This window comes from Typopeltis vanoorti, chromosome 5 (assembly GCF_054136105.1).
Source record: "Typopeltis vanoorti isolate ZY-2024b chromosome 5, IOZ_Tvanoo_1.0, whole genome shotgun sequence".
NCBI lineage: Eukaryota > Metazoa > Arthropoda > Arachnida > Uropygi > Thelyphonidae > Typopeltis > Typopeltis vanoorti.
In genome coordinates, this window is record NC_143553.1 from 15214510 (window position 1) to 15240090 (window position 25581).

At 36.8% G+C, this 25581-nt stretch overlaps 1 protein-coding gene across 4 annotated transcripts in view; it reads right to left on the reverse strand.

Moving 5' to 3' along the window:
• Positions 1-25581, reverse strand: part of LOC150106232 (voltage-dependent calcium channel subunit alpha-2/delta-3-like) — a 2133114-nt gene that overhangs the window by 1764897 nt on the left and 342636 nt on the right. For all 4 annotated transcript variants that reach the window (XM_090393048.1, XM_090393049.1, XM_090393047.1 and 1 more), the window contains one exon: positions 22408-22518. In XM_090393048.1, coding sequence (XP_090249174.1) covers positions 22408-22518 — 111 coding nt within the window. The remainder of the gene's footprint in view (positions 1-22407; positions 22519-25581) is intronic.

Below are 25581 nucleotides of genomic sequence, written 5' to 3' on the forward strand. Positions count from 1 at the left end.
AGGTAGTGCAACTGGTGTTGCATTACCTTACCCCAGTCCTGAAGATACTTTCAGGCACAAACTTTGTTTTGCTCACACTTGGATAAAGGATTAAACTAAACTTATTATAATCTAACCAAGTGAAAAATAAACTCTCAACATCTTTCTCTGAATCCGGAGTAATTTAATAATAAGGTTGCACACCCTTTGGCATCTCGTATAGGTTAGGATGACCTCTCATTGCTTCTGCCTTTGTATCTCCACTACTGAGCCTGGCTCCCACTGACGAGACCTCAATAAAGGTCGAAACCGGTATGGGTAGTGGCCCTTGCCTTAATGCATAGCATTACACATATCCGCAAGGAGATGTGCTTTGGAATATGGGAGATACTGAGATAGGAGTAATGAGCGCTTTCTCCACCTTTGCAACGAGTTGCCTGGTGTTGCACTACCTTACCCCAGTCCTGAAGATACTTTCAGGTGCAAACTTTGTTTTGCTCACACTTGGATAAAGGATTAAACTAAACTTAATTTAGTAATTCTTGTTTAATAATATATTATGTTTATTTGTTTAATAACATTAATAACTGTTAATGTTTGTTTTGTGTAATAAAATTGGTTTATTAAATTTGTCATCATCATGCGTATCGAGGATTTAGGCCTAGCGTGGCCTGTTCCGACCTTAGAAGTCATCGTTAAATCGTTTAAGAGGACGTCCTGGTTTTCTTTTTCCTAATGGCTTGTACTTTAACACTTGTTTTGGCAATCTTTCTATTTTGATTCTTTGAACATGTTCCATCCATTTATGTTTACATTTTTTAATTTTTTCTATTACTGGTTCTTGGGTTAATTCTTTTATAATTTCTTTGTTTCTTTAGCAATCAAATAGAGTATACTTTGCAGTTTTTCTTAATTAAATATAATTAAATTAAATTAAGAAAAATTTAATTAAATTTTTCTTAATTAAATTTGTTGGTTGGTAAAATTAAAAACTTATTAGGAGAATATTTGCGAGGGAAGAGGGGCGAGATTTCGACTGCCCAGGGGCCTCCACAAAGTTCTGGCATTGACTCCGAATTTTCATAACGGTGTAAAAATTTGATGTTGCCAAAATAAATTACCTAAAAACATCGACTTTTTACAGTAGGAATTCACTTGAATTTTTTTTTGTAAAAATGTATATTCTAACCACCTATGTAAAGCCATCTGTATAAAGAGCAAAATCAGCCCAAAGGGAATTAACTTGCTCATTGTTTAAGAAGGGATGAAGAAATATTGAAACCAAGAGCATCGCCCGAAATTTGGCATGTCTTTTGAAGATTGTGTGCAAGACCCATCGCAGGTGACCTTCAAGGTCAATATTGAAACGGCATGGCGCGAATCAAAAAAGAAAGGCAAGTAGGCAAGATTAAGGCAGTAAAGGGAGGAAGCAAGATTGACGGCGAATTTTCGAGAAACATTATACAGGGTTCTCCAAACTACTAGCAAGACTCGCACAGGGATGTTAGGGGTCCCAAAAACTTAATCAAAGGTGCAGGGTCGCTGGTGTATAAAAGGGTTGATCCGAAGATGAGAAGGGCTTCCTTTTTTTCATCCTGAGTGATCCATCCATGAGAGAACGAGGACCAAGGTGTCGTAAATTCCAGTGGGGAAGATGGAGAGGCCCATCCACTGATAGTCATTCCAGTCACAGCCGAAGATATCCAGAGGCGATAAGTTAAGGAGAAATCTTACTGTATTGGTCCTGATGTCGAGTAAGCACGCGACTTGACCTACACACAGATTCCTTCGCCGGGCAGTTCAAGACACCGGAAAAGCCTACCCTATATCCAGCCAGCTGCTGCGACTATTCATCGGTGCCCTATACGCTTCAAGGAGAATTCCAAAAGGAGAATTCCACCAATTGGTGAGAGTGATCATATGGGAGGTGGGAGGTGGCTAAAAGTGTGGATTTTACAATTAAGATGGGGTGCATGTGGAATTATCGGGCTGGTAAGTATGACAAGCTTAAGAGATTGATTGGTTAAGTGCCATTGCATGTAAAATTGCAAGGGCTAGAAGTTGATAGTGCATGGGAGGCAGTTAACAAGTGTTTGCATGAAGCAATGGCTGACTGTATACCTAGAGTCCGAATAATAAATCAAGTAGGTGTTAAATGGAAGAATAACACCATTAAGCTTGAGCTGCAAAAATAGAAACAACTATGGGGGGAATTCAAGGCGCAGGCCAGAAGGATAACGAGTGTGGTAAGAAAAGCAAAAAAAGGATTACGAAAGAACATTGGCCATGCAAGCTAAAGAGAAGCATAAACAGTTTTTTAGATATGCTGCAAGTAAAAGAAAAAATGTATATAGTAGAATGATTTTAAAGAATGCCAATGGTAGGGAGGTAACCGAATCAGCTGATATAGCTGAATTACTGAGCGAGCACTTTGCAAGAATATATCTTCCAGGTGGTGAGATTGCAAAAATGAATGAACCAATAGATTATACGGGAATTGTGGTGAATGAAGTGGAGGTGAGTAGTCTATTGCAAAACCTCAATGTCAATACATATGTGGGATTGGATGGCATACCAGCTCGTGTCGTACATGAAGCGGGTAAAGAATTGTCAGTACCCTTGACCATTTTGTTTAATTTGAGTCTCGGGTCTGGGTTAGTACTGAGGGGGTGGAAAGAGGGGAAAATTGTTCCACTGCATAAAGGAGGTTCCAAGACTGTTGTAAATTACTGTCCGATTAGCATATTAGGAATCGTTGTCAGTCTTGGAGAAATTAGTCAAGAGAAAAATACAGGACTGGATAGATGAAAATGGGACACTGTATGGGAGACAACATGGTTTTGTGAAGGGTAGATCATGCCTCAATAACTTGCTCACATTTTATAACACAGTGACGGCTGAACTGGATAAGGGTAATGGGTTTACACTGTTTCTACTGGACCTTGCCAAGGCCTTTGACAGGATACCACATGTTACTCTAATCAGTAAACTGGAGCAGATGGGGATGGATATAGGGTTGGTGAGATGGATAGAGGGTGGTTGATGGAGAGATATCAGAGAGTGGTTTATTCAGAAGTGGAGTCCAAAAGATGGCTTGTGACTAGTGGTGTGCAGCAGGGTTCTGTTCTTGGACTGCTACTTTTCAATATGTTCATTAGCAATAAAGGAAAGGATCTGAGAGGAAGTGTTCACTTGTTTGCTGATGATGCAAAGTTGGGTAGAGCAATTGTGAGTGCACAGGATGTCAAAATTTTGCAGGATGATTTGGATAGTTTGGAGGACTGGGCTAGGGAAAATGGATGTCAATTTAATGTGGCAAAGTGTAAGGTATGCATTTTGGAGTGAAAAGATTAGCAACGGTACATCACATTGTTGTAACCGTACTCAAGGAGATTGATGAGGCCAGGGATTTGAGAGTGTTGGTGGATGGGGAATTGAAGTTTAGAGGGCACTTCACAAAAGTGGCTAAATCAGCTCATCAAATAACTTGGTTGCTGAAAAATACTTTCAATAACTTGTTTTCTCTCAATATCATGCCTTGATAAGACCCATCTAGACTACTGTGCCCAGATATGGGTGCCAGGGTTTCTTCTTGATGGGGAGGAGGAGGTGGAGAGGATCCAGAGACGAGTGACTAAGATGATAGCAGGTCTGTGGAATGAACCTTATGAGAACAGGTTAAAGATTTGTGGGTTACAAAAATTGGTTGATAGGCAGAAAAGGGGTGATATGATCGAGACATGCAATTACTGAAGGGTTTCTATAGGATTAATCAAGAAGATATTTTTGAGAATAGAATTGGTGATGGGAGGACTAGGGGTCATACATGGAAGCTGGGCAAGAGTGTGGTTAGCAGGGGTATTAGAACTAGGTGTTTTACTTGGTGAGTGGTGAATGAGTGGAATAAGCTATGATCGTGAATGAGTTCAAGGCGAGGTATGATAGTACTGTGTGAATGTCGAATAATTGCTCTTGAGATAATAATAATAATAATAAAAACACAGAAAGGAGGAGAGAACCCCCCCCCCCCTTGAGCACTGGAAAAGGGAAAAAGGATGGAAGACACATGCACGATAGGAAGAGACCCATTTGAGTGTATTTATTCATAATTTGTTTGCGATTTAGGAAAGATTTCCCTATCGAACTGCTAAATTGTCTACTTTAAGGAGACAGTGTTTTAGAATGTTAATATTTCTCATAAAAGTGTGAAATAGCTAATGAGTGAAACATGAGCGCAGTTAATTTCCCAGGGAGAAAATATTGAGCTATTAAAATTTCTTTGATTGATTATATGTGTACTTATTTCTTTTAAGGTTACACGGTGATCAGCATTCATATTTATGAATTTAGGGACACTAGTGTCCCTAAATTCATAAATATGAATAAGTGTACTTATGATTGAATTTTATGGTAGCGCATGTTCCTGATATCATACCATTGGAATGTTTGAAACTCAATGAGGTGGATTGTATAAATATGATTGCCTAGATTATGATTAAGCGCTTGAAAGGAATGAGATTCTGAGAGATTATGATTTGTATACACGTTGTAATTTGATAGATACTAAATTGGGAATGTCAAGTGCATGTAATGAATTCATGTTATGTGTATAACTTCCTGATAGTTTTAATATAAAGCATGCTGTCTGAAAGTCTAACTAAGTGCGAAAGAATATATTAGAAACAAAGTTGAGTGATTGAGAAAGACTAAGAATTATCTTTCATAAATGAATCTTGTTATTTCATGTGATATGTATAATTATTTGATCAGAAATTAAAATTGTTGTCATTGTTGATAAAAAATAGTTGTCTGATTCAATCTTTTTGCAATGAACTGATCCAAAACACACTATTTCGGACTTGATGGCGGAACGCCATTGATTAGCAGTGATTTATGAGTAAATTTTTCCATGACTGCAAACCTTGGCTAAATTAGGATATAAGTGATTAATTGATTTACTAGGGTATAAAAACTTTCTTTTGCCTATAGGGGAATTTCAGAGGCGAAGTCTTCAATGAAATAAATATCTGGATATCCCAGGCAAGAAAAAAATTTTTTTAAGGTAAAACAATAAAGAAGGAAAATAATAGAAAACGAATATTAAGTTAAAGAAACATATAAGTTAAGATATAAGATATACAGAGAACAGCAGCCTATGTTTGTTTGCACTTTTGCAATCGAATGGTCTAATGAGCAGAGGATTTATATAGGACTACTAACAGGCAGACCAAAGTGAAGATGTAGGCAGCGAATTTGGTTTCAATGAAGTTCAGTGGAATCCATGTCTTTTTCTACTGGACAAATTATGTCCAAATTCACAAACAGAACTGTCAGATCAAAATAGGTTGAGGTTCCATACATAGTGCTCTACCTTTCGACACATGCATTTTTATCCTCATTTCTTAAATAAATTCAACTTTACAGTTACCTGTATGCAGGCATTACAGGTAAAGAAATAACCATATATAATAATAAAAAGAGATGTGTTTCATAATAGCCTTCAGATACACCAATCCACATCATAATGACTGAACCAAAAGCTGTTTGCCATATATATAGGAAATAACTTTTTTATCTATATTTGAAAGTAAATGTTATACAGGAAAACCTCGCTTAACGCGATTAATTAATCTATCGGTTAATGCGCACTAAGCAAAATTGCGTTAAGTATTTAAATAAACAACAGCAATAAATATAATTCATCTGTGAGTTAGCATAAATTAAAAAAAAAAAATTACAGTATAAGCTATATTAAAGGATAAAATCATCAAAGTTAATAAAAATCAATTGCTTAAATTTTTATTTAATGTCTAAAAATTTGATTAAGCTACTGTTTTACAACCAAATTAAGTAAAAATGTTTGAATTGTGCTCGACTTTTTCATCTTGTCATGCAATTTGCAATAGCTGGCGATTGCTTTATCAAGATTTCGGCTGACTTCGTAGCTTCGTTCCATATCAGGATCAGCATGACACAATATTTCCTTAGCATGCTCATTGTGATTGAAAACTAGCTCAAGTTCTAAGATGAAAAGCCAAACGGCTATTTTTTTTTCTGGCGAAGTTGATCAGTTAATGGGATAAAAATCCCTTATTGTTTTTTCAGCCAGTAAGCGAAACAACGATCAAAAACTACGATCTGAACGTTTCATGCCGACGAACTGTCAGCGTATCCAAGTGTAAGTGACCACTTGGTAGTGCCACACCACGGCAACTCGTTGCAAAGGTGGAGCAAGCTCCCTCATTGTTCTTGATATTTTCTCATTATCTAGGTCTAGCTACTCACTGATGAGACCTCAGAAAAGGTTGAAACTGGTCTGGGTAGTGACCTCTCCTCATACTGTGAAACAGTATTACATCTCCTAAGAGCTGTGTGTTTTACATTATGAGAAAATATCAAGAACAGTGAGGGAGCTTGCTCCACCTTTGCAACGAGTTGCCGTGGTGTGGCACTACCAAGTGGTCACTTACACTTGGGTACGCTGACAGTTCGTCGGCATGAAACGTTCAGACCGTAGTTTTCGATCGTTGTTTCGCTTACTGGCTGAAAAACAATAAGGGATTTTTATCCCATTAACTAGCTCAAGTTCTATTGCAATTGGCTTCTTAGTCATAACATTCTCTTCTTGTTCACACTCCTTATCTTCTTCATAATATTATTATTATGTGATACCTCCAGGAACTCCAAAGACTCATCGAGGGAGAGTGTGCCAACAGCATCGAACGATTGAACCCTGTCCAACTACTAACCACGGTCAAACTTGCTTAACGTTTTGCATGAGCCATTAGTAGCAGAGGCTCTACCAATCGACCAACCTTATGCACGTTGTTCTTCTTGTTGAAGGAGATCATTTTCGCTTAAATGTTCTGAATGTGAATCGACAAAGTTTTTCACATATTCATTATCCAGTTCATCAAATCCAAGTTCTTTTCCAATTGTGCTGATTTCTTCAATTTCTTCAATCTTAGATCTTGGATTTTGTGCACAATAAACTAACATAGGCTTGAGTTTAAAGTCACCTTCTGCATTGCCTCCTAATAAAATTTGAAATTTTAAATTGGAAAAGACCTTGGATTTAATGAACTGAATAATGAAGATGTGAGAAACTTCGATTCACATTCAGAACATTTAAGTGAGAATGATCTCCTTCAACTCTACTCCTTCAACTAGAAGAACGGTGTGCATAAGGTTGGTCGATTGGTAGAGCCGGCCTGGTTGGCCGAGTGGATAGCATATCTGCTCTCCAGCCAAAAGGCTGCGGGTTCGAATCCCGCTGTGGGCATGGATGTTTGTGATTATTGTCTGGGGAAATACTGGTGGTGGTTGGTGGTAGATGCTTTTAGTGTAGTTGCAGTCAGTTGGCGATTGAATCGTGGAGACGGAGTTGTAGAGCAGGTGTCATGCCTTGACGAGTCCTTGGACTCCCTGGAGATGTGAATTAATAATAATAATAATAATAAAAGCGTATGATGATCTTTTGATGCTTTGTATCCTGGTTGAGATGCTTCAGTTTTAGGAAGGAAAATTTTTGTTAGCATCTTCCAAAAGAGACCAATTTCATCAACGGTGAATATTTGCCAATCGTCATAATAACCTCCTGAATTATTCTTTGCAATTCTCCAGGAAACTTGACCGCAGAATCTTTATCAGCACTAGCAGATTCCCCAGTTATTCTTACATTATGCAGTCCAGTTCGATTTATAAAATGGTCAAACCATACTAAACTCGTAGTAAAGCTTTCACAATCCTCTTGAAATTTGATCTCTTTCAGTGAGATAAAAATATTGAGTGCTTTTGCCTGAATATTCCCTGTACTGAGAAGTATTCTTTTTTGGTTACAATAATCAATCCAGAGCGATAGAAGATGTTCCATCTCGATCATTAAATGACTTCTATTTCGGGTAATCTGCATGCCTTAAAGAACCAGTAGCAACTTTTCCTTGTTCTTTGTATTCTTTCCTCTTATTTAATGTAGTCCAAATTGTAGACTCGCTGTATCCCAGGTCTCGAAAAATCATTGTATTACTAGCCCACTTTCATATCTCTTAAGGACTTCCAGCTTTTCCACTCTCTGCAGATTAGCAACATAAAATTTCGTGTAACGTAAAAAAAATCGCATTAACTGATTAATCACTCATTAAAAGCAGGAAATAGTATCATTTCACTCAATCGCCATATCAAATTCGCGTTAAGTGAGGTTTTCCTGTAACTAAAACTACCCTATAAATTTTAAGTGATCCTAAATAAGAATTTCATCAACCAAGACTTATTTTGATTCTTCTGTCAATAAAATACACCAGTTATAGCAAAAAAGTTTATTACTCTTATGTTGAACTAAATTTTACATCTGGAAACTCCAGTTTAGGCTTTAACTCATAAACTCAAGAAAATTTACTCTAGAAGCCACACTACATCTGACAATATATAGGGTTAGGAACAACAAGATGGCAGCAGTTGTCTGCTGTACTCCCTCCCTCCAATACTTATGGAAGACATTGATAGCCGTGGAACAGCTCTAGGTGATGGCTTAGGGTAGTGTTTCTCAAACTTCAGATATCCACGTACCCCTTCTTAAATTTTCATTATTGCCAAGTACCCCCTTATCAAAATAATAATAATAATAATAATAATAAATAAATAAAGCATATTTTATTGTAAATGTCTATTTTATTTGAATTTATATGTTCATGTAAACGAAAAATATGATTTATTTTTAATAGAACAAAAGTTGGAATAGGTTCCTCTTCATTTCTCATCCACGAAAACTCACATTTCAAGTAATTCATATCATACTTATGAAGATTTTTCATCTTCTTCCTAGTTGGTTCTCTAGAGATGTCAGATGACACACCCTTATTAATTTCGTTTGATCCAGATACAATACCAACGTTTTCTTGTCGCTTACCGCTATTTGTATTTGCTACATTGCTCTCTTTTGTGCATTTTATAAATCCAGTCTTTAACCAATGATCAATATTTAAGAATTTGAAAGATAAAAAAATTACCATATTTACTCGAATATAACTCGCACTTTTTTCCCAAAATTAAAGCTAAAAAATCGTGATGCGAGATATATGCTGGGATTTACAGAAACTATAGTTTTTAGAAAAAACTGAAAACGCTGTGACTTACCAAGAAACTGCTATTTGCTATCACTACTTTTGGCATTGAGAACAGTTTCCTTGTGTGTATCGTCAAAGTCATCTATCCAAATAGCTTTACCTTCTTTCCCATTATTTCAAGCAAAAATTACCAGTAATTTACAAGACTTGAGAAACGTAATCAACAATCCTTCACAAATGACTAATGACAAATAACAACAGAGTCCGAAACAGACAGCAATGATATGCCAGTAGAGATAGAGCAGCTTATGAAGAAGTACATATCATTGGTGTGGTATTAGTAAAAGACAAAGGCAAGCCACCAGTTGAGTTGAAATGTTAATTCTCTTCAACCGAATTCCATAACATCTGAAACACATTCACTATATATTTCTTAGTTTTAACACGTTCACAACACGGGGGAGGGGCAAGCAAAACCATATGTTGTGCCGGCAACATATGGTTTTGCTTAAGTCTATATGGCAGTTTCTGTTGGAGGGGAGATGTGATTCATTAGTTAGTGCTGTTTTTATCCCAGTTGTCTCTAATTGCACTATATGTTGAGAAATATATTACACATACTGCAAATGTCTCTGTACCTTATTCAGTGACAGAATAAAACTACTTGTTTTTCTTGGGTATTCAGTATAGTGACGATGTTGGGAAGGGCGGGTGTTTACTGCAGGGAGCAAGTTATCACCAGGACGTGAACGTCGTGGCGACAGTAACTCGCAATTTGAGTAGGAGAATTCATACATAATATATAATTTATTAAGAAATATATACGTTCAAAATAATTATTTTTTTTCTTAATAATGATTCCATGCATTAATGATGCATAACTGAAAATTGCCACGTATCCCCTGAAGACCTTTTGCATACTCCCGGGGGTATGCGTACCACACTCTGAGAGACATTGGCTTAGGGTAAAAATTGGCTGCCCATCGGTCTTCAAAAAGCTAATTAAGGCTAAACAATCCACCCTACTTCCTTTGTAAAATAAGGCGTTAGCAGATTTACTTATTACTATTAATTTGTAATATATAAATAAATTACCTAAGTGAAAGTGAATTACTTTTAACTACAGCAAAGTGGATAGCTACATATAACCAAAATGAAAATCGACTACCAAGCAACAGACTATAACATCAGAATTAGGAACATATTCTTAACTTGCTCGCTACACAGAAGCAAAACTCTGACCAAGTGAATGGGATCTGTATTATATACATAAACGTCAGAAGCATTCGTAAATATTGGCTTAAAATATAAGTTTATTTGAAATCATATTCATAGTTCTAGTGCATTAGTATTGATATATCAGTAGCAAAAGTATTTGCTGTTAATGATGAAGCAACTAATATTCACATGTAATTTAAACATGCTGAAAACTTTTGCATATTAATTATACATGAAGATAATCAAAAACACCATTTATTAAAGGATATTATAGGCAAGCAAACTTAAAATATATTAGAAATTCAATATGAACTAAATAGCTGGTGTACAAATTTACAACCCTGCGCAAATGACCACTTAATTGTGATCGATGACATAACCATCACAAATATAGCAGACTATATTTAGACTGTTATTTGTATATAAACTAATATCATTAATACACTAGAGAAATTGTCGGAAATACTATCTCACCGTCTTATATGAGTATATATCACACAAACATACCAACACACCAAACCTTCCCCCCTATCCTATGCTTGTAGATGACCTTGCATATCATCAGACACCAGATGACACCTTTTATTCCCATATACGGAGTAGGCAAGACTGTTTTAGTCCTAGATTTTGGAGACTGAATGAGCAGTTCAATCTCTGTTAATAGCCAATCAGAGATAGCTGGCACAGGGCCATCATTAATTTAATTGGCAAGCAGTGAAGAAACGGCTAACTCCTGCCTCACTAGCCCTAACACAATATTTATTTTAATGTCTTGAAATAGTGTGGATTCAACGGTTGACTTTTGTGATTTTATGGGACGAAAAACCCAAGTTTCAGAGAGAAAAAACTTGCTTGCTCATGAGAGAAATCGACTAACTCGGGAACATGTCTAAAAAAGCTTAGAAAATGCTCCTCTAGTCGGCAACTAGATTTGAACCAGAGTCTTCCTTCGTACGGTCAAGCTCCATGGAGTGCAGATGCCACTTCTACTGAGCTACAAGGGCTCTCGCCCACAAATACATAAAACAATGATTAAATAAAGGTAAAAAACGAAATATTCAGAATATGTCTCATGGATAATAATTAATCTAATCATGTTTGATATTCTGCTGATTTAAGAAGAACTATACTTTCACATATTTTTCGATTTTTATTGTTATGAAGGAATATTTGTTCAGGTAGGAGGATAGAACTTATTTTATTTAACAGTGTGATAACTTCATTTATGATTTTTAAATAATTAGACATAAGGTATTGGACCTACATTTGTACTCTTGTTTCAGGCCATGCAAATATTTCAGAAGGCCTGCCCAGCACCAATAATTATTATTTATTTGACAGCTCCAGGGAGTCCATAGACTCTTCGAGGGAGGACACCTGCTCTACAACTCTGTCTCCACCAACTGACCGCAACTACACCAATGCCATCTACCACCACTGGTATTTCCACAATCACAAACATCCATGCCCACGACGGGATTCGAACCGGTTGCCTTTTGCCTGGAGAGCGGATACGCTAACCACTCGGCCAGTCAGACTGGCATAAGTTAAAAAGCTAGCTAATGGTTGATGGCTACGATACTGTTTAGCCAGCATCGTAGGTGTAGAGAGAGAGAGAGGTATTATCTATTAAATGAATATCTATTTTCTGCATTCTAGCATTGTGAGGGAAGGTTTTGGCCTCTCTCAGAATGATCGACTGTATCCAGAACTACCCCGTATATGAGAACAATATTCTAGATCAGCCAGATTTGGGAAAGTGTTAGGAATTAAGGAATTGGAAGTATTGTTTAGAACAAAAAGAATACTAAGCGTTTGAAGGATGAAGAGGTTATGGACGTAATATGTTTGTACCATGATGGGCAAGTCAACACCAGAAGAGAAACTGATAGTTTTCGAATGGTATATTATCAAAAGCGAGAGAGTGAATTGTCTTTCTTCCAGGAAATTAGATTATATCTTGTTATCATTGATTTAATTAAGATTATCTTCATTTTGCTAGAGAATGACGACGTAATCAGTGTTTAGGGCACTGACTATGGAAGATCGTGAAGCTCGAGTCATTTGAGCAATACGATGTTTGGAGAATGAAGAGGAGGAATGAAGTGTGGTTTATTAGGAAAGATACAAATAGGATTGAAAGTGAGAGAAGGTCATTAATGTATAGTAAAATGAGTAAAGGTGAAAGCATAGACTCCAGCAATGATGGAAAAATCTTATGAGATGGTAAACATCCACCAGAGCACTCACTGACAACCAGACAGAAAGCGGGCAACTCACTCGAAAAATGTATGAAGCATATCATATGATGCCAGCTTGATAAGAAGGCCACGATACCTGACTCGATCAAATGCTTTGGAAATATCAAGATCATTCATTTCAGTTTCTTTAGACTTTTCAGTGGCTTGTACCATAGGTAGGTAAGGTTAGCTGGGAGATCTGCTGTGCACCAGAGTGGTGGAATTCAATTTGTTGATTACTTATTAATTTGTAATTATCGAGTAGTGAAATAGTTGGCTATATGATCTTTTCCATGATGTTTCAACTTTTATCCTTTTATAAGAACATGTTTAGTAAGAGTTCGCTACTGTGCTCTTAGATGTCGGATGATTATGAAAACTGGCAAAGGAAAGGGGTGATAATTCTGGAACATTGGTGATTATATTTGTTATGTTCTTCTGGTGAAAGATCAAAGGGGTATGCTATGGGTATTTCATGTAATAATGGGAAGAGCCTTGGTCTTCAAAACAAGAGTTTGAAAACCCTTGACTATTGTACCATCAGAGAGAGTGTGTGTGTGTAAAAGAGTGAAAGCATGAGGTGGAAACATGGAAGCACGCGAGTTCTCCCCTGCAGCTTTATTGTGGGACCAGAAGGCTCGACTCCAATTTGAACAGGAATGAAACGTAGTACATTTGACTCTTAGAAAGTCTCCTTTAGATTTTTTAATAATAAAAAAAATCAGCTAATGCCTATTTGTTTCCGCATAGGGAATAGGCAAGACAGTTTTAGCCGAGTGGGCAGTTCAATTTTCACTGGTAGCCAATCAGAGATAGCTGGCTCAAAGTTATCACTAATTAATCGGTATGCAGTGTAGAAGACGGCTAGCAAGTGACGCCATCTCGTGGTCCCCAACCCTAACACAATATTTTAAATATCTGAAAATAGTGTGGGTTCGAAGGTCAATTTTCTTGAGTTTACGGGACAACAAACCCGAGTTTCCAGGAGAAAGAAACCTGCTTGCCCGTGCCAGAGATCGACTAACTCGGGAACTGATCAAAGAAAGGCTTAAAAAAACGTTCCTCTAGTCTGCGACTAGATTCGAACCCAAGTGTTTTGCCATAGAGTGCAAACGCCACTTATACTGAGCTACACCAATATTTATTAATCCAAAGCATCTATATACATTTTGAATAAATATATATATATACAATATTTACATAGCATGCTTTTCAGAGGAAACGTTTTACATTGATATTTCATTTTGATGTATAACATTATAACATGCTCAGAGGATGTTTCCGCCTAAAGTCCTTTACAATACTTTGAGCAGTCATTTCTCTTTATACAGCATAAGTTATATATTGATTTGATATAATGCTATTGCAGGCAAAGGTTGGTCGATTGGAAGAGCCTCTGCTACTGATGGCTCAGTTAAGTAAGTTTGAGCGCGGTTAGTAGTTGGAAGGGGACCAATCGTTCGATGAGTCTTTGGACTCCCTGGAGGTGTCAAATAATAATAATAATAATTACTTATCTTTAGATGTAGGTTGCTATTCACATATATATATATATATATATATATATATATATATATATATATGCGATGTTTGTTTCCATATACCATTGTTTCATATTGGTATTTCGTTTACATCTACAACATTATGACAAGCTGAGAGTCTATTTCCACCTAAAGTCCTTTTCATTTCTTTGAGCAGTCATTTTTTGTCATATAGCATAAATTACATATTGATTTGATACAATGCTATTATCTTATCTTAAGAAATAAGTTGCTATCTACATACACACGATGTGTGCTTCCTTATACAATTTTTACATTGGTATTTAATTTTCATGTACAACATTATAACATGCTCAGAGTCTATATCCACCTAAAGTCCTTTTCATTTCTTTGAGCAGTCATTTCTCTTTATACAGCATGAGTTACATATTGATTTAGATGGGAGTGTAACTAAATTGTATTTACCGGGTGCAAAATTTAAGGATGTAAGTGAGAGTATTAGAATGCAAAAACAGAGGGTGAAAGAATTAATAATTGTGGTAGGTACGAATGAATTGAAAGGTGATAAATTTTTTATGAGAGAGGACTTGAAAGTATTGTTAAAGGTAGCGAAAGAAAAGAGTGACAGAGTTAAAATGGTGTGTCTGTTGCTGCGGTATGACAGAGAGGAGTTTAGAAGGAGGGCCATAATCGCAAATGACATTATGCGCAGGTTATGCAGACGGTGTGGTGTGGAATTCATGGATGTGTGGAATGAGTTTGATGGGCGAAAGGACTTATACAAGATGGATGGTCTGCATTGAATCGACTTAATGTGCGGAGACTGGAAAACGTGTTGCTGAATGAAGTGAAAATGGATGTGCAGAACCAGGGAAACTAGAACTACCAAGGAGGGGGGGGGTTGGATATGCAAACTTCAGTGAGACAGTTGAGTGTAAAAATGTATATAATGTACCCGAGCCAGCACTAAGGACAAAAAATGGGAATGGTTCATTTAGAATAACGCATCAAGATAGGGGTGGGACAAAGGGATCACTGCATTTCATGTATACTAATGCCACGAGTATTAGGAACAAGAAGGAAGAATTTTTGGCCTTGATTGGCTCTTCCTGGGCACAGGTTATTGGCATTAGTGAAACATGGCTGACGGAAGATGATATAGTTATTGGGATAGAATGTGTAGGTTATAGTGTGTTTAGGAGGGACAGAGAGAATAAAAAAGGGGGAGGGGTGTTATTGATGATAGCTGATGAACTGCAGCCAAAGAGAATTGAAGTTGTATTGCAGGATAGTGAAAGGAGCTCATTTGAGGCTATTTGGTGTGAGATTGAGACTGGCAGAATAAAATATACAGTTGGGTGCTGCTATAGACCAGGTGATGGAATAGATGGTGGAGATAGTATGCATAAACAAATTGATGAAATGAGTGGAAGGAGGGTAATTATTATGGGGGATTTCAACTATGGTAACATTGATTGGAAGGAGGAGAGGACACATGTGAGAAAGGAAATGGATTTTATTCAATTATTAAGGGATAACTATCTGAGACAGCATGTAATTGAAAATACTAGGGGTGTGAGAGTGCTTGACCAGGTAATAGCATCTCACAATTTGACTGTAATGAATATGACCATGTTGCCACCTATTGGTGAGAGAGTGATCATAAGGTCTTGACCTGGGAGGTGGCTAAAGGTGTGGAATTTTTGATTAAGACAGGGTATATGTGGAATTACCGTGCTGGCAAGTTTGACAATGTTAGGAGATTGCTTGGATCAGTGCCATGGCATGTACAACTGCAAGGGCTGGACACCGATAGAGCATGGGAAGTGGTCAAGGAGCATTTACAGGAGGTTATGGCTGATTGTATACCTGGGGTCCGAATAGTAAAACAAGTAGGGGGTTAAATGGATGAATAACACCATTAAGCTTGAGCTGCAAAAAAAGAAACAACTGTGGAGGGAATTTAAAGAAAGGGGTTACCTGCAGGCACACGAACGGTATAAAGTGCAAGCCAGAAGGGTAACGAGTGTGGTAAAAACAGCAAAAGCCAATTATGAAAGGAAACTAGCTATGCAAGCAAAAGAGAATCCCAAACAGTTCTTTCAATATGCTGCAAGCAAGAAAAAAACTGTACATGGCAAAATGATTTTAAGGAAGATGATGGTAAGGAGGTCACTGAACCAGTCGATATAGTGGAGTTACTGAGCGCGCACTTTGCAAAAGTATATCATCCAGGTGGTGACATTGAAAAAATGAAGGAACCATTAGTTTATACAGGAATTGTGATGAATGAAGTGGAGGCGAATAGTCTATTACAGAACCCTTATGTGAATACATCTGTGGGATTGGATGGTATACCAGCACGGGTCTTGCGTGAAGCGGCTAAGGAATTATCAGTGCCCTTGACCATGTTGTTTAATCTGAGTCTCGGGTCTGGTTTAGTCCCGAAGCCGTGGAAAGAGGGGAAAATAGCTTCACTGCATAAAGGAGGATCCAAGACTATGGTGGCAAATTACCGACTGATCAGCATATCAGGAGTCGTTGTCAAGGTCTTGGAGAAAGTAGTCAAGGGGAATATACAGGAATAGATTGATGAAAATGAGATACTGTATGAGAGACAGCATGGCTTTGTGAAGGGTAGATCATGCCTCCGTAACTTGCTCAAGTTTTATAACACAGTGACGGCTGAACTGGATAAGGGTAATGGTTTTACAGTGATACTGCTGGACCTGGCTAAGGCATTTGACTCGATACCACATGGAATTCTAATCCATAAACTACAACATATGGGAATGGATATAGGGTTGGTGAGATGGATAGGTGGGTGGTTGATAGGGAGATATCAAAGAGTAGTTTATTCAGGAGTAGAGTCCAAAAGACGGCCTGTGACTAGTGGTGTGATGCAGGGTTCTGGTCTTGGACCACTGCTGTTTAATCTGTTCATATAGGGAAGGATCTAAGTGGAACAGTTCATTTGTTCGCTGATGATGCAAAGTTGGGTAGGGAGATAGTGAATGCAGAAGATGTCAAAGTCTTGCAGGATGACTTAGATTGGAGTTCTGGACTAAGGAGAATGGATGTCAATTTAATGTGACAAAATGTAAGGTTATGCATTTTGGGGTGAAAAGATTAGCAGCAGTATACCACATTGGTGGAACTGTACTCCAAGAGATTGATGAGGCCAGGGACTTGGGAGTGTTGGTGGATAGGGAGACGAAGTTTAGGGGGCACATTGCAAAAGTAGCTAAATCAGTTCATCAACTCACTTGGTTGTTGAAAAATACCTTGACGAGTAGAGACAAGCAAGTTATTGTACCTCTGTACCGAGCCCTGATAAGACCTCATCTCGGCTACTGTGTCCAGATTTGGTCACCTTGGTTCCTTCTTGATGGGGAGGAGGTGGAGAGGATCCAGAAGCAAGTGACTAAGATGATAGCAGGTCTATGGAATGAACCATATGAGAACAGGTTGAAGATTTGTGGGTTGCAGAAACTGGTTGATAGGCGGAAAAGGGGAGATATGATTGAGACATTCAAATTGCTAAAAGGATTCTATAGGATTAATTCAGAGGATATTTTTGAGATCAGGACTGGTGGTGGGAGAACTAGGGGACACCTATGGAAGCTGGGCAAGAGTGGTTAGCAGGGGTGTTAGAGCTGGGTTCTTTACTTTTGGAGTGGTAAATGAGTGGAATAAGCTGCCAGAGTCTGTTGTGGGTGCTATGACAGTGAGCGAGTTCAAGGCAAGGTATGATAGATAGTCGTGAGAATGCTGAATAGTTGTGTGGACATGATGTTTAGGGCCTCCCTTGATAAGTCTAAGGACTCCCTGGAGTAGCCCGAAATAATAATAATAGTAATAATTTGATACAATGCCATTATCTTATCTAAGGAAATAAATTGCTATTTACATACATACGATGGTTTTTCTATATACAACGGTTTTACGTTGATATTTTATTTTCATATAAAACACTATAACATGCTCAGTGTTTATTTCATGTGTAGTTGCACTTTTTCTGACATCCTTGTTTGCACAATACTTTTCATAAAATGGAAACCATCGTGTAATATGGAAAGGTGAGGTGAGCTGTAGTTGCAAATAATGCCATCTGAAGTTTAGTGATGATTAACAAACAGATCGGGACTTTGAATATCACTGCTGTTACTATAGAGACCCCAGGTGTTCATCAAGTTGATATGGAAGTGTTTATTTAAATGGAAGTTTGTTTTTTGGGGGATTATATTTTTATAATCCCCAAAGATATACAACTGCAGTGGCATTATAATTTGTCTTTCATATTACTGGGAAAATTTACTTGGCAGGGAATACAGCATGGGTGAAAGGCTTATGAACTCAACTACCAATCAGGAGCACCCATTCCCCAATCCAATCCCACCTAGACTGTGGCACCTGTAATCTGCTATAATCGGATTCCCTCCAGGTACAAACTAATAAGGCAAGCATCAGTAGGATTATTCGTCAGCTAATCTGGAAACTTCATGAAATGTTATTGAATTGTTCTGTCTCGTGCACTATCTGGTGACAGATTCGATAGTTCAAAAAGTTCATAGCTCAAAATTTCAAAAGCAAAGCTTTTGAACTTTCGAATGGAGGGGGGGGTTGCTTGCTCTATAGTTATTATAGTGTGGAGAGCATGCACACACTGCATGTGCGAAGAAAGTGAGGGCACAATAACCGGAGACAGTACAATAGACACGAAACCCATGGCAACAAATAGTGACTCATGCCTCCAATACCCAGTGTTTATTTCATGGCGTTAAATGTTCTACCGTTGAGTGATCTAACTGGCATTTCTTTTAAGGAAGACAAGCTTTTAAGGCGCCAAAACCTTGTTTGTGATAAGAGGTCAGTACCATCGGAAAGTGGAGTTGACTTAGGTATATTGTCTCCAGTCTATTAACAGTCCGTTAATCTAGGTCATGAGTACTTTTCATTCGCTACTGCCTTGAAGAAATCCAAAGCGAAGGCTTAGGACCGAAGACCTAGATGGTAAAAAATTTGTGATCACCTGAACAGGGAAACGATCATCGGGATGCGTTTTCTTCAGGGTGCATTTTCCCTCTGCACTGGAAAAATGCAGAGGAATTCCATGACGATGGAGTACCTCTACATATGACAGATTTTATCCAAAGACATTATTTAATGGTAGCAAAATTTAACTTGTAGAAATCGTACACAAATTTAACTATATGATGACATTCGCAAATAAACGAACAATAATCTGATGATAGTGTATATCATGACATGCTAGTTTTCTTGACACAGTCTCGACTGACTTCAGCTTTATCGATGATTAGCAATGGAGCCAATTACAAAATTCTAACCGTTGTTCATGATAACCAGTTTGTAAGTTTCATGATATCATTGAAATATGGTTATCGTGACAACTTCTAATCATTGCATCTAAAGAATACGAGGTAGCTTTACTAGAAGATAAAAAATATATATTATTTTCTTTTGAAGTTGAAGTCAAAAAAACAATGGTTTCAGTCTGAGTTATGCATCAGATTTTCACACATGCAGACTAAACTCTCATGCAACAGTATTGCTTAGGTATCTATAAACATTTAAGTTTTTTGTCGAAAAATATCAGAAAAGTGACACGTGCAGAACTCGTTCCTACAACATGAGAACATCCCTTCGCAGGCTATTTTGTGTGTGTGTGTACAGTTTTAAGCCAAGAACAAACTGGCTACTATCTCACCAGTCGTAACCCCCTAGACCTGAATCCCAGTGACTTCTTTTTGGTTCTAAGATGGAAGTACAGAAGAAGAGAGAACTAAGGACATTGCAGAGATGAAGGTGAATCTCAATTGATGTAAAGTTAAGATATGAAAAGTTGATTACTAGAAACACAGAACTTGAGTTACAGCTACGATATGTAGTCAAGTTAAGCCTATATGTTTGCTATTTCTCCAATCCAATATCATATCACTCGTCTTTTATTTCATATTTTCGCTTTTTATGAACGTGCATCCATCCATTCACTAAATATGGTTAACTTGTAGTACATTAATGTTAGTGCCATGTAGGTTAGATAATCCGGAAACTGAATTATCTAACCTTTTTTTCTTAAACTTTTTTCAAGCCATTATAGACCTAAAATAGGCATCGAGATGATCTTACACTGGGATGTGAAATTCATCATCTACAGTATATTCACTAAACATTCAAGCAATGCTCCTGGTGGGATTCGAACCCACAGCATGTTAGATTGAGGGTGGATGTGCAAACCATCTGGTCAACCAAATTTGTTACATTAATACAAAAGTACAAATATAAACTACCTGGTCAGGAATTTAAAAAACCTATTCTGTATCTCATGGGCTTCATCTGTCTTAATAAGAGCCTCAAGTATTACTCGTGTTGTCTACAGCAGCGCTTCCCAAACTGTGGGCCGCGGCCCCCTTGGGGGCCATAGGTTTTGTTGAGGGGGGCCGTTAAATAATGAAAACAAATTTAAAATGTTTTAAGACTAAGTAGATTTTTTTATTTTAAAAGAAACGTATTTAACTTTTATTATTTATTATTTCTTTTTGTTATTTTTTATATTTTAATGCAAAAATTCACACATTGGTGTTGGTTCATTCACAAACTTTTCTTCCTCGTATTTCGGCGCTTAATGAATATTAGTAAATATTGCTTATTCACATGTTTCATTTCAAAGCAGTGGTTAATTGTATTTACTTCGAATGCTCTCTAGGGAAGCTCCAAATCTTCCTGTCCCTTTCATCTCGCGTTCATAATCAGAGACTGTTGATATTGACTTTATATACATATCAAAACTTGTTATATATTATCACTGTCATCCGAGCTAATTTTCTGTTACCAATAAAAGTTTTGCATATACTTCACACATGAAAAAAAGCATACACAAGTTCATGTGGGGAGATAGTAACTCGCTTGCAGTGGTAAACAACACGCCCTCCCTAACAGCCACTATACTGCAGAGGCAATAAAAACAAGTACTTTTATTATGCCAGTGAATAAGGTATGAGGAGTCTGTGTAATATATTTCTCAACAAATAGTGCACTTAGAGACAACTGGGATAAAAACACACCAATTAATGAATCACATGTCCCCTCATACAGAAACTATGCTGTATAGACTGAAACAAAACCATGTTGCATGGGCAAACACAGTATCTAACTAAAAGCTATTGTTATTAATTAGATGTGGGTGAGTTCGATTTCCCAAGGCAGCAATAAAATTCAACCGAACGTGTTAAAATTCGTAAAAGTGTTAAAACTAAGTAATATATATGTATATGTATAATGAATATAATGAATGTTATGAATGTTATGAAATATAATGAATGTTATGGCAGTTTCACATATGGAATTCGGTTGAAGAGAGTTAGCATTTCAACTCAATTGTCAGCTATGCTTTTATCTTTCGGTTGCGCGATCTTTTGTTAATACCGCACCAATCATATGCACGTTTTAATAACCTGCCTATGCTGTCTGTTTCGCGTTAGGCTTAATTACCGTAAAAGAAGAAAAGTCACAAAACAGAAAAATGTTCCTGGTCCGGGGATTCCCTTATTCAGGAAATGTTCACTAATTTCATGTTATCAGTCTGTGGTGTGCCAGTATCGGTAAGTGGTGATATTATTTGATCTATTCTACGTTAAAAAATTTAACCCTGAGATGGATAAGTGACTGATAAAAAATAAAAAATAAAAAATCCCACGAACAATCAGAAGAAGCAGAAACAGACTTAAAAAAAAAGGACAGTATTTCATATTTTACCAGAACAGCCCACATCGTCTTCAGAACCAAACGGTAAGAGGCAAAAAATGTAATATATGCATTTGATTTTTGCAATATCGCTGTCTATGTTTTGTATTGAATATAAATACAATAAATATTATAATAATATATCTCTCTATTACGATTTTTTTTCGAGGGGGGCTGTGAGATATTTTAATTTTTGCAAAGGGAGCCCTGACATCCAGAAGTTTGGGAAGCACTGGTCTACAGTACCACTCAGTAACTTCTCTTCTATTCATGATTTATTTTTCACTATCTGGCTTGTGGTGTCTTGTGTATCATTTTGAAGCTGATATTTATATTCAGATAGATGAAAAAATATACCAGCTTTCGAAAGCAAGATATGAACATAAAATTACATTCTGTTTTCGGTGTTTCCGGTTAGCAAAATTGTATCAATATGCAATAAATGATATACAAGATCAATCGTATCAAAAATCACTTTCAATTGACATCATTAAAGCAACAATCTCTGTAGTATAAAAATTAAATAAAAAATGTATCATAATTTATAGTACAGGTTAGTATAGCATCATAGGTACAGGATAAAATATTATTTGATTTTATTTTGCATTTCAAATTATTCTATAGAAGAATAAAACAACTTACTGCAACAGCTTGTTTTTTCCATGAAAGCATGTTCTGTACGTCGATGCGCATCTGATCTAGCATCTGATTTGCATCCACCCATTCTACTTTAGCTCCTAATTCTAGAAAGTTCTGTAAAAAAAAAAAAAAAAGAAGCAATCTGTTAATCGAAAAGTATAAATGTCTAAACTTATACCTAAACTCTTTAGTAAATGAAACTAAAAATATAAAGTCATCAGTAATTTAATTATACTTGACAAGAAATAATAATCTTATTTTTTGTCTTCCTTTTACCCACGAGTGAGCAAACAAAAGATTACATGTGGAATATTTTCACGACCACCTGCTTTTATATAGAGAATACTTGATAAGATTAACTAACCACATCAACTTGCATTTCACCCATAAATGGTTTCAGAATTAAACTGCAGCGTTAATTGTTTTAGTTTCTCTAAAAAAGCTGTAATCCCATTGTTTATCAGAATGTTTGGAAGAGAAAAAGTTAAACCAACAGATAAAAACGAAATTTATCGTGTTTTTACAATTCTTGACTTATAGTTTTTTTGATGCTAACAAAAATGCAAAACAAATGAAGAAAAGAATCCTTTCACTACTGTTTTGAACCTGCTAACTCACGCTTTATTGAAAGTCACAAAATACGTTACGAAGGTTTTATGCATTTTAAACAGGATTCCAACCGCGTCGTCTTTACAAGCGGCAGCCATTTCTTGTCCTCCTCTCAACTGCGGTAGAAAGGGTGCAACGTGCAGTTATTCTTGATGTTATACTTGGGTTGAAATGAACTCATCCGTTGAAGTTTGTACAACCTTAGATATGCAAGCTCCATAAATGAAATCTTTCTGGGAAACATATCTAGTTGGTGGATTGCAAAGATACAAAGAGAGATCGCTTTCATAAAAAAAAAAATTATGCCTAGAGTGATTTATGATAATATATATATAGTGTGGCCATAATTAAACTTCCCTGTTCAGAGCCTTATGTACCTTAATCTAACAACGCTGTCATCAGATTTGGTAGGGAGACTTATGAAGATATAGAAAGAAGAATTCCGCGAAAAAAAGTTCGAAAAGTCACCGATACTGGAAATATGGCGCTGTACAATATAAAAAAAGCGTTAAAATAGACAGACAAATGAATAACAAAGACTAAACTGAAATGAAAGATTACCTCCATGTGTTGCACTTATGATAACATAGCAATAAAATATTTAATAAGAATTTAATTTAGCACAGTAGTTACGCTATTATAGTTACTGGAGGATAAGTGTTGTCACAAACCTGTTGCACTACTCAAGCACATTGAGTTCACCCATGCAGAAAGAGGACCTGGTTCAATGTGGGCACCATTTTCGTGGATCAGAAACTGCAACTTGTATATAGCATTCCCAACTACAGAACTAACACGTCTAAATGAATGTTTGTCACAGTCCGTGATGCGTTGCCCTTTAAGGCTGCCAAGTTAGAGATACTGCCATAATAGACGTTGGCCTTCAGGTAATTCCATAACTAAAAATCGCATGGAATAATAGCATTACTCCATGATATTCCATGCAACTTTAAAGAAGTGACTAATCATTCTTTCTTCTGTGAAGTGATGCTGTAGAAGCTGCTGTATCAGTCAAGCAATGTGGGGAGGAGCTCCAGATTTCACAAAAATAGTCTCGTTTAGACATCATCGTTGCTGAAGTTGGGGAATGGCGAAATTGTTCAGCATATCACGATATTTCCGTGCGGTAATTGAACAAGTTATTAGTCCTGTCAGAATGATGTCCTCAAAAAAGAATGGCCCTATTATAAAATATGCCATGAAGGCACGCCAAATGGTAATTTTATGTAAATGTAATGGGAGTTCCTGGAGTTCATGGGATGATTCGGAAGATAAAATTAGACAATTTTGGCTGTTTTCAGTTCCGTTCGGATAAAAATGCACCTCATCTCCCCACGGAATTTTCCAAGGCCAAGAATCGTAGACTTTCAATCTAACCAGAAACTTCATGGCAAATATCAGTCCTTATTATGATTATTGTGTAGTAGCTGTTATATGTGGCTGATCTTTTATGGATAAAATGTAAAAATTCTGCACAAGACTTTCCATAGCATGGAATAAAGCATATCCAATTGTTCCGCTACTCCACGGGTGCTACTACTCCATACCATAAACATTCGATCTGTCGACAATCGCGGTGGCAGCTCCATCACCCGTAGTGGCACTGGTTTACATCCTCTGCCAGGTCAAACTTCCAAAGATCCTGTTTCTTCCAACTTCCAAATCATCGATCTAACTGCATTAGCTGACAGGGAGCCTTTACGCAAGTTCTGGTGGGTTCTAAACTCACGAAGAACGACTGATGCACTGCACTCGTTAAGGTAAAATAACTTTACAGGTAATGCACAATAAGGTAAAGTGAGACAGCATGTTGAAGACGACTATCAATAGGAATGCATCTGTGAAGTTTTCGATTTACTTTATAGCTTTTATGATGCAATAAAAATAGGCATTTTAAGCAAATTTTCGGTTTTCTTGGCTACAACAACGCCATATTCCCCCTATCGGCGACTTTTCGAACTTTTTCGCGAATTCCTCCTTCCCGTGTCTTGGTTAGTCTCCCTACCAAGTTTAGTGACATTCCGGTTGTTAGATCGGCTACATAAGACTCTGAATAGGGGAAGTTTAATTATGGCTATTCTGTATATATATATATATATATATATATATATATACAGAATAGCTATATATATATATATATATAGCTATTCTGTAATAGCTATAAATATATATATATATATATATATATATATATATATATATATATATATATATATATATATATATATATATATATATATATGTGTGTGTGTGTGTGTGTGTGTGTGTGTGTGTGTGTTCAAAATACCAAGCTATTTTAAACCTGGTTTTACTCCATTTCCCAAGTAAGCAAACAGACAAACAAGTCAAGTTTGCGCCTGCAAGTGTTGCAAGTCTAGCTTGGTATCTTTAACATTTATTATACCCAAGGTAAAATACTTTCTACATGCATATATATATATATATGTATGTATGTATGTAAATAAGTTTTTTTTTCCTTGGGAATAATGTATATTAGGGTTACCAAGTAATTTTATAAACTTGGTTATTTTACTCCTAATCCCAAGTAAGCAAACAGTTAAGTTTGCG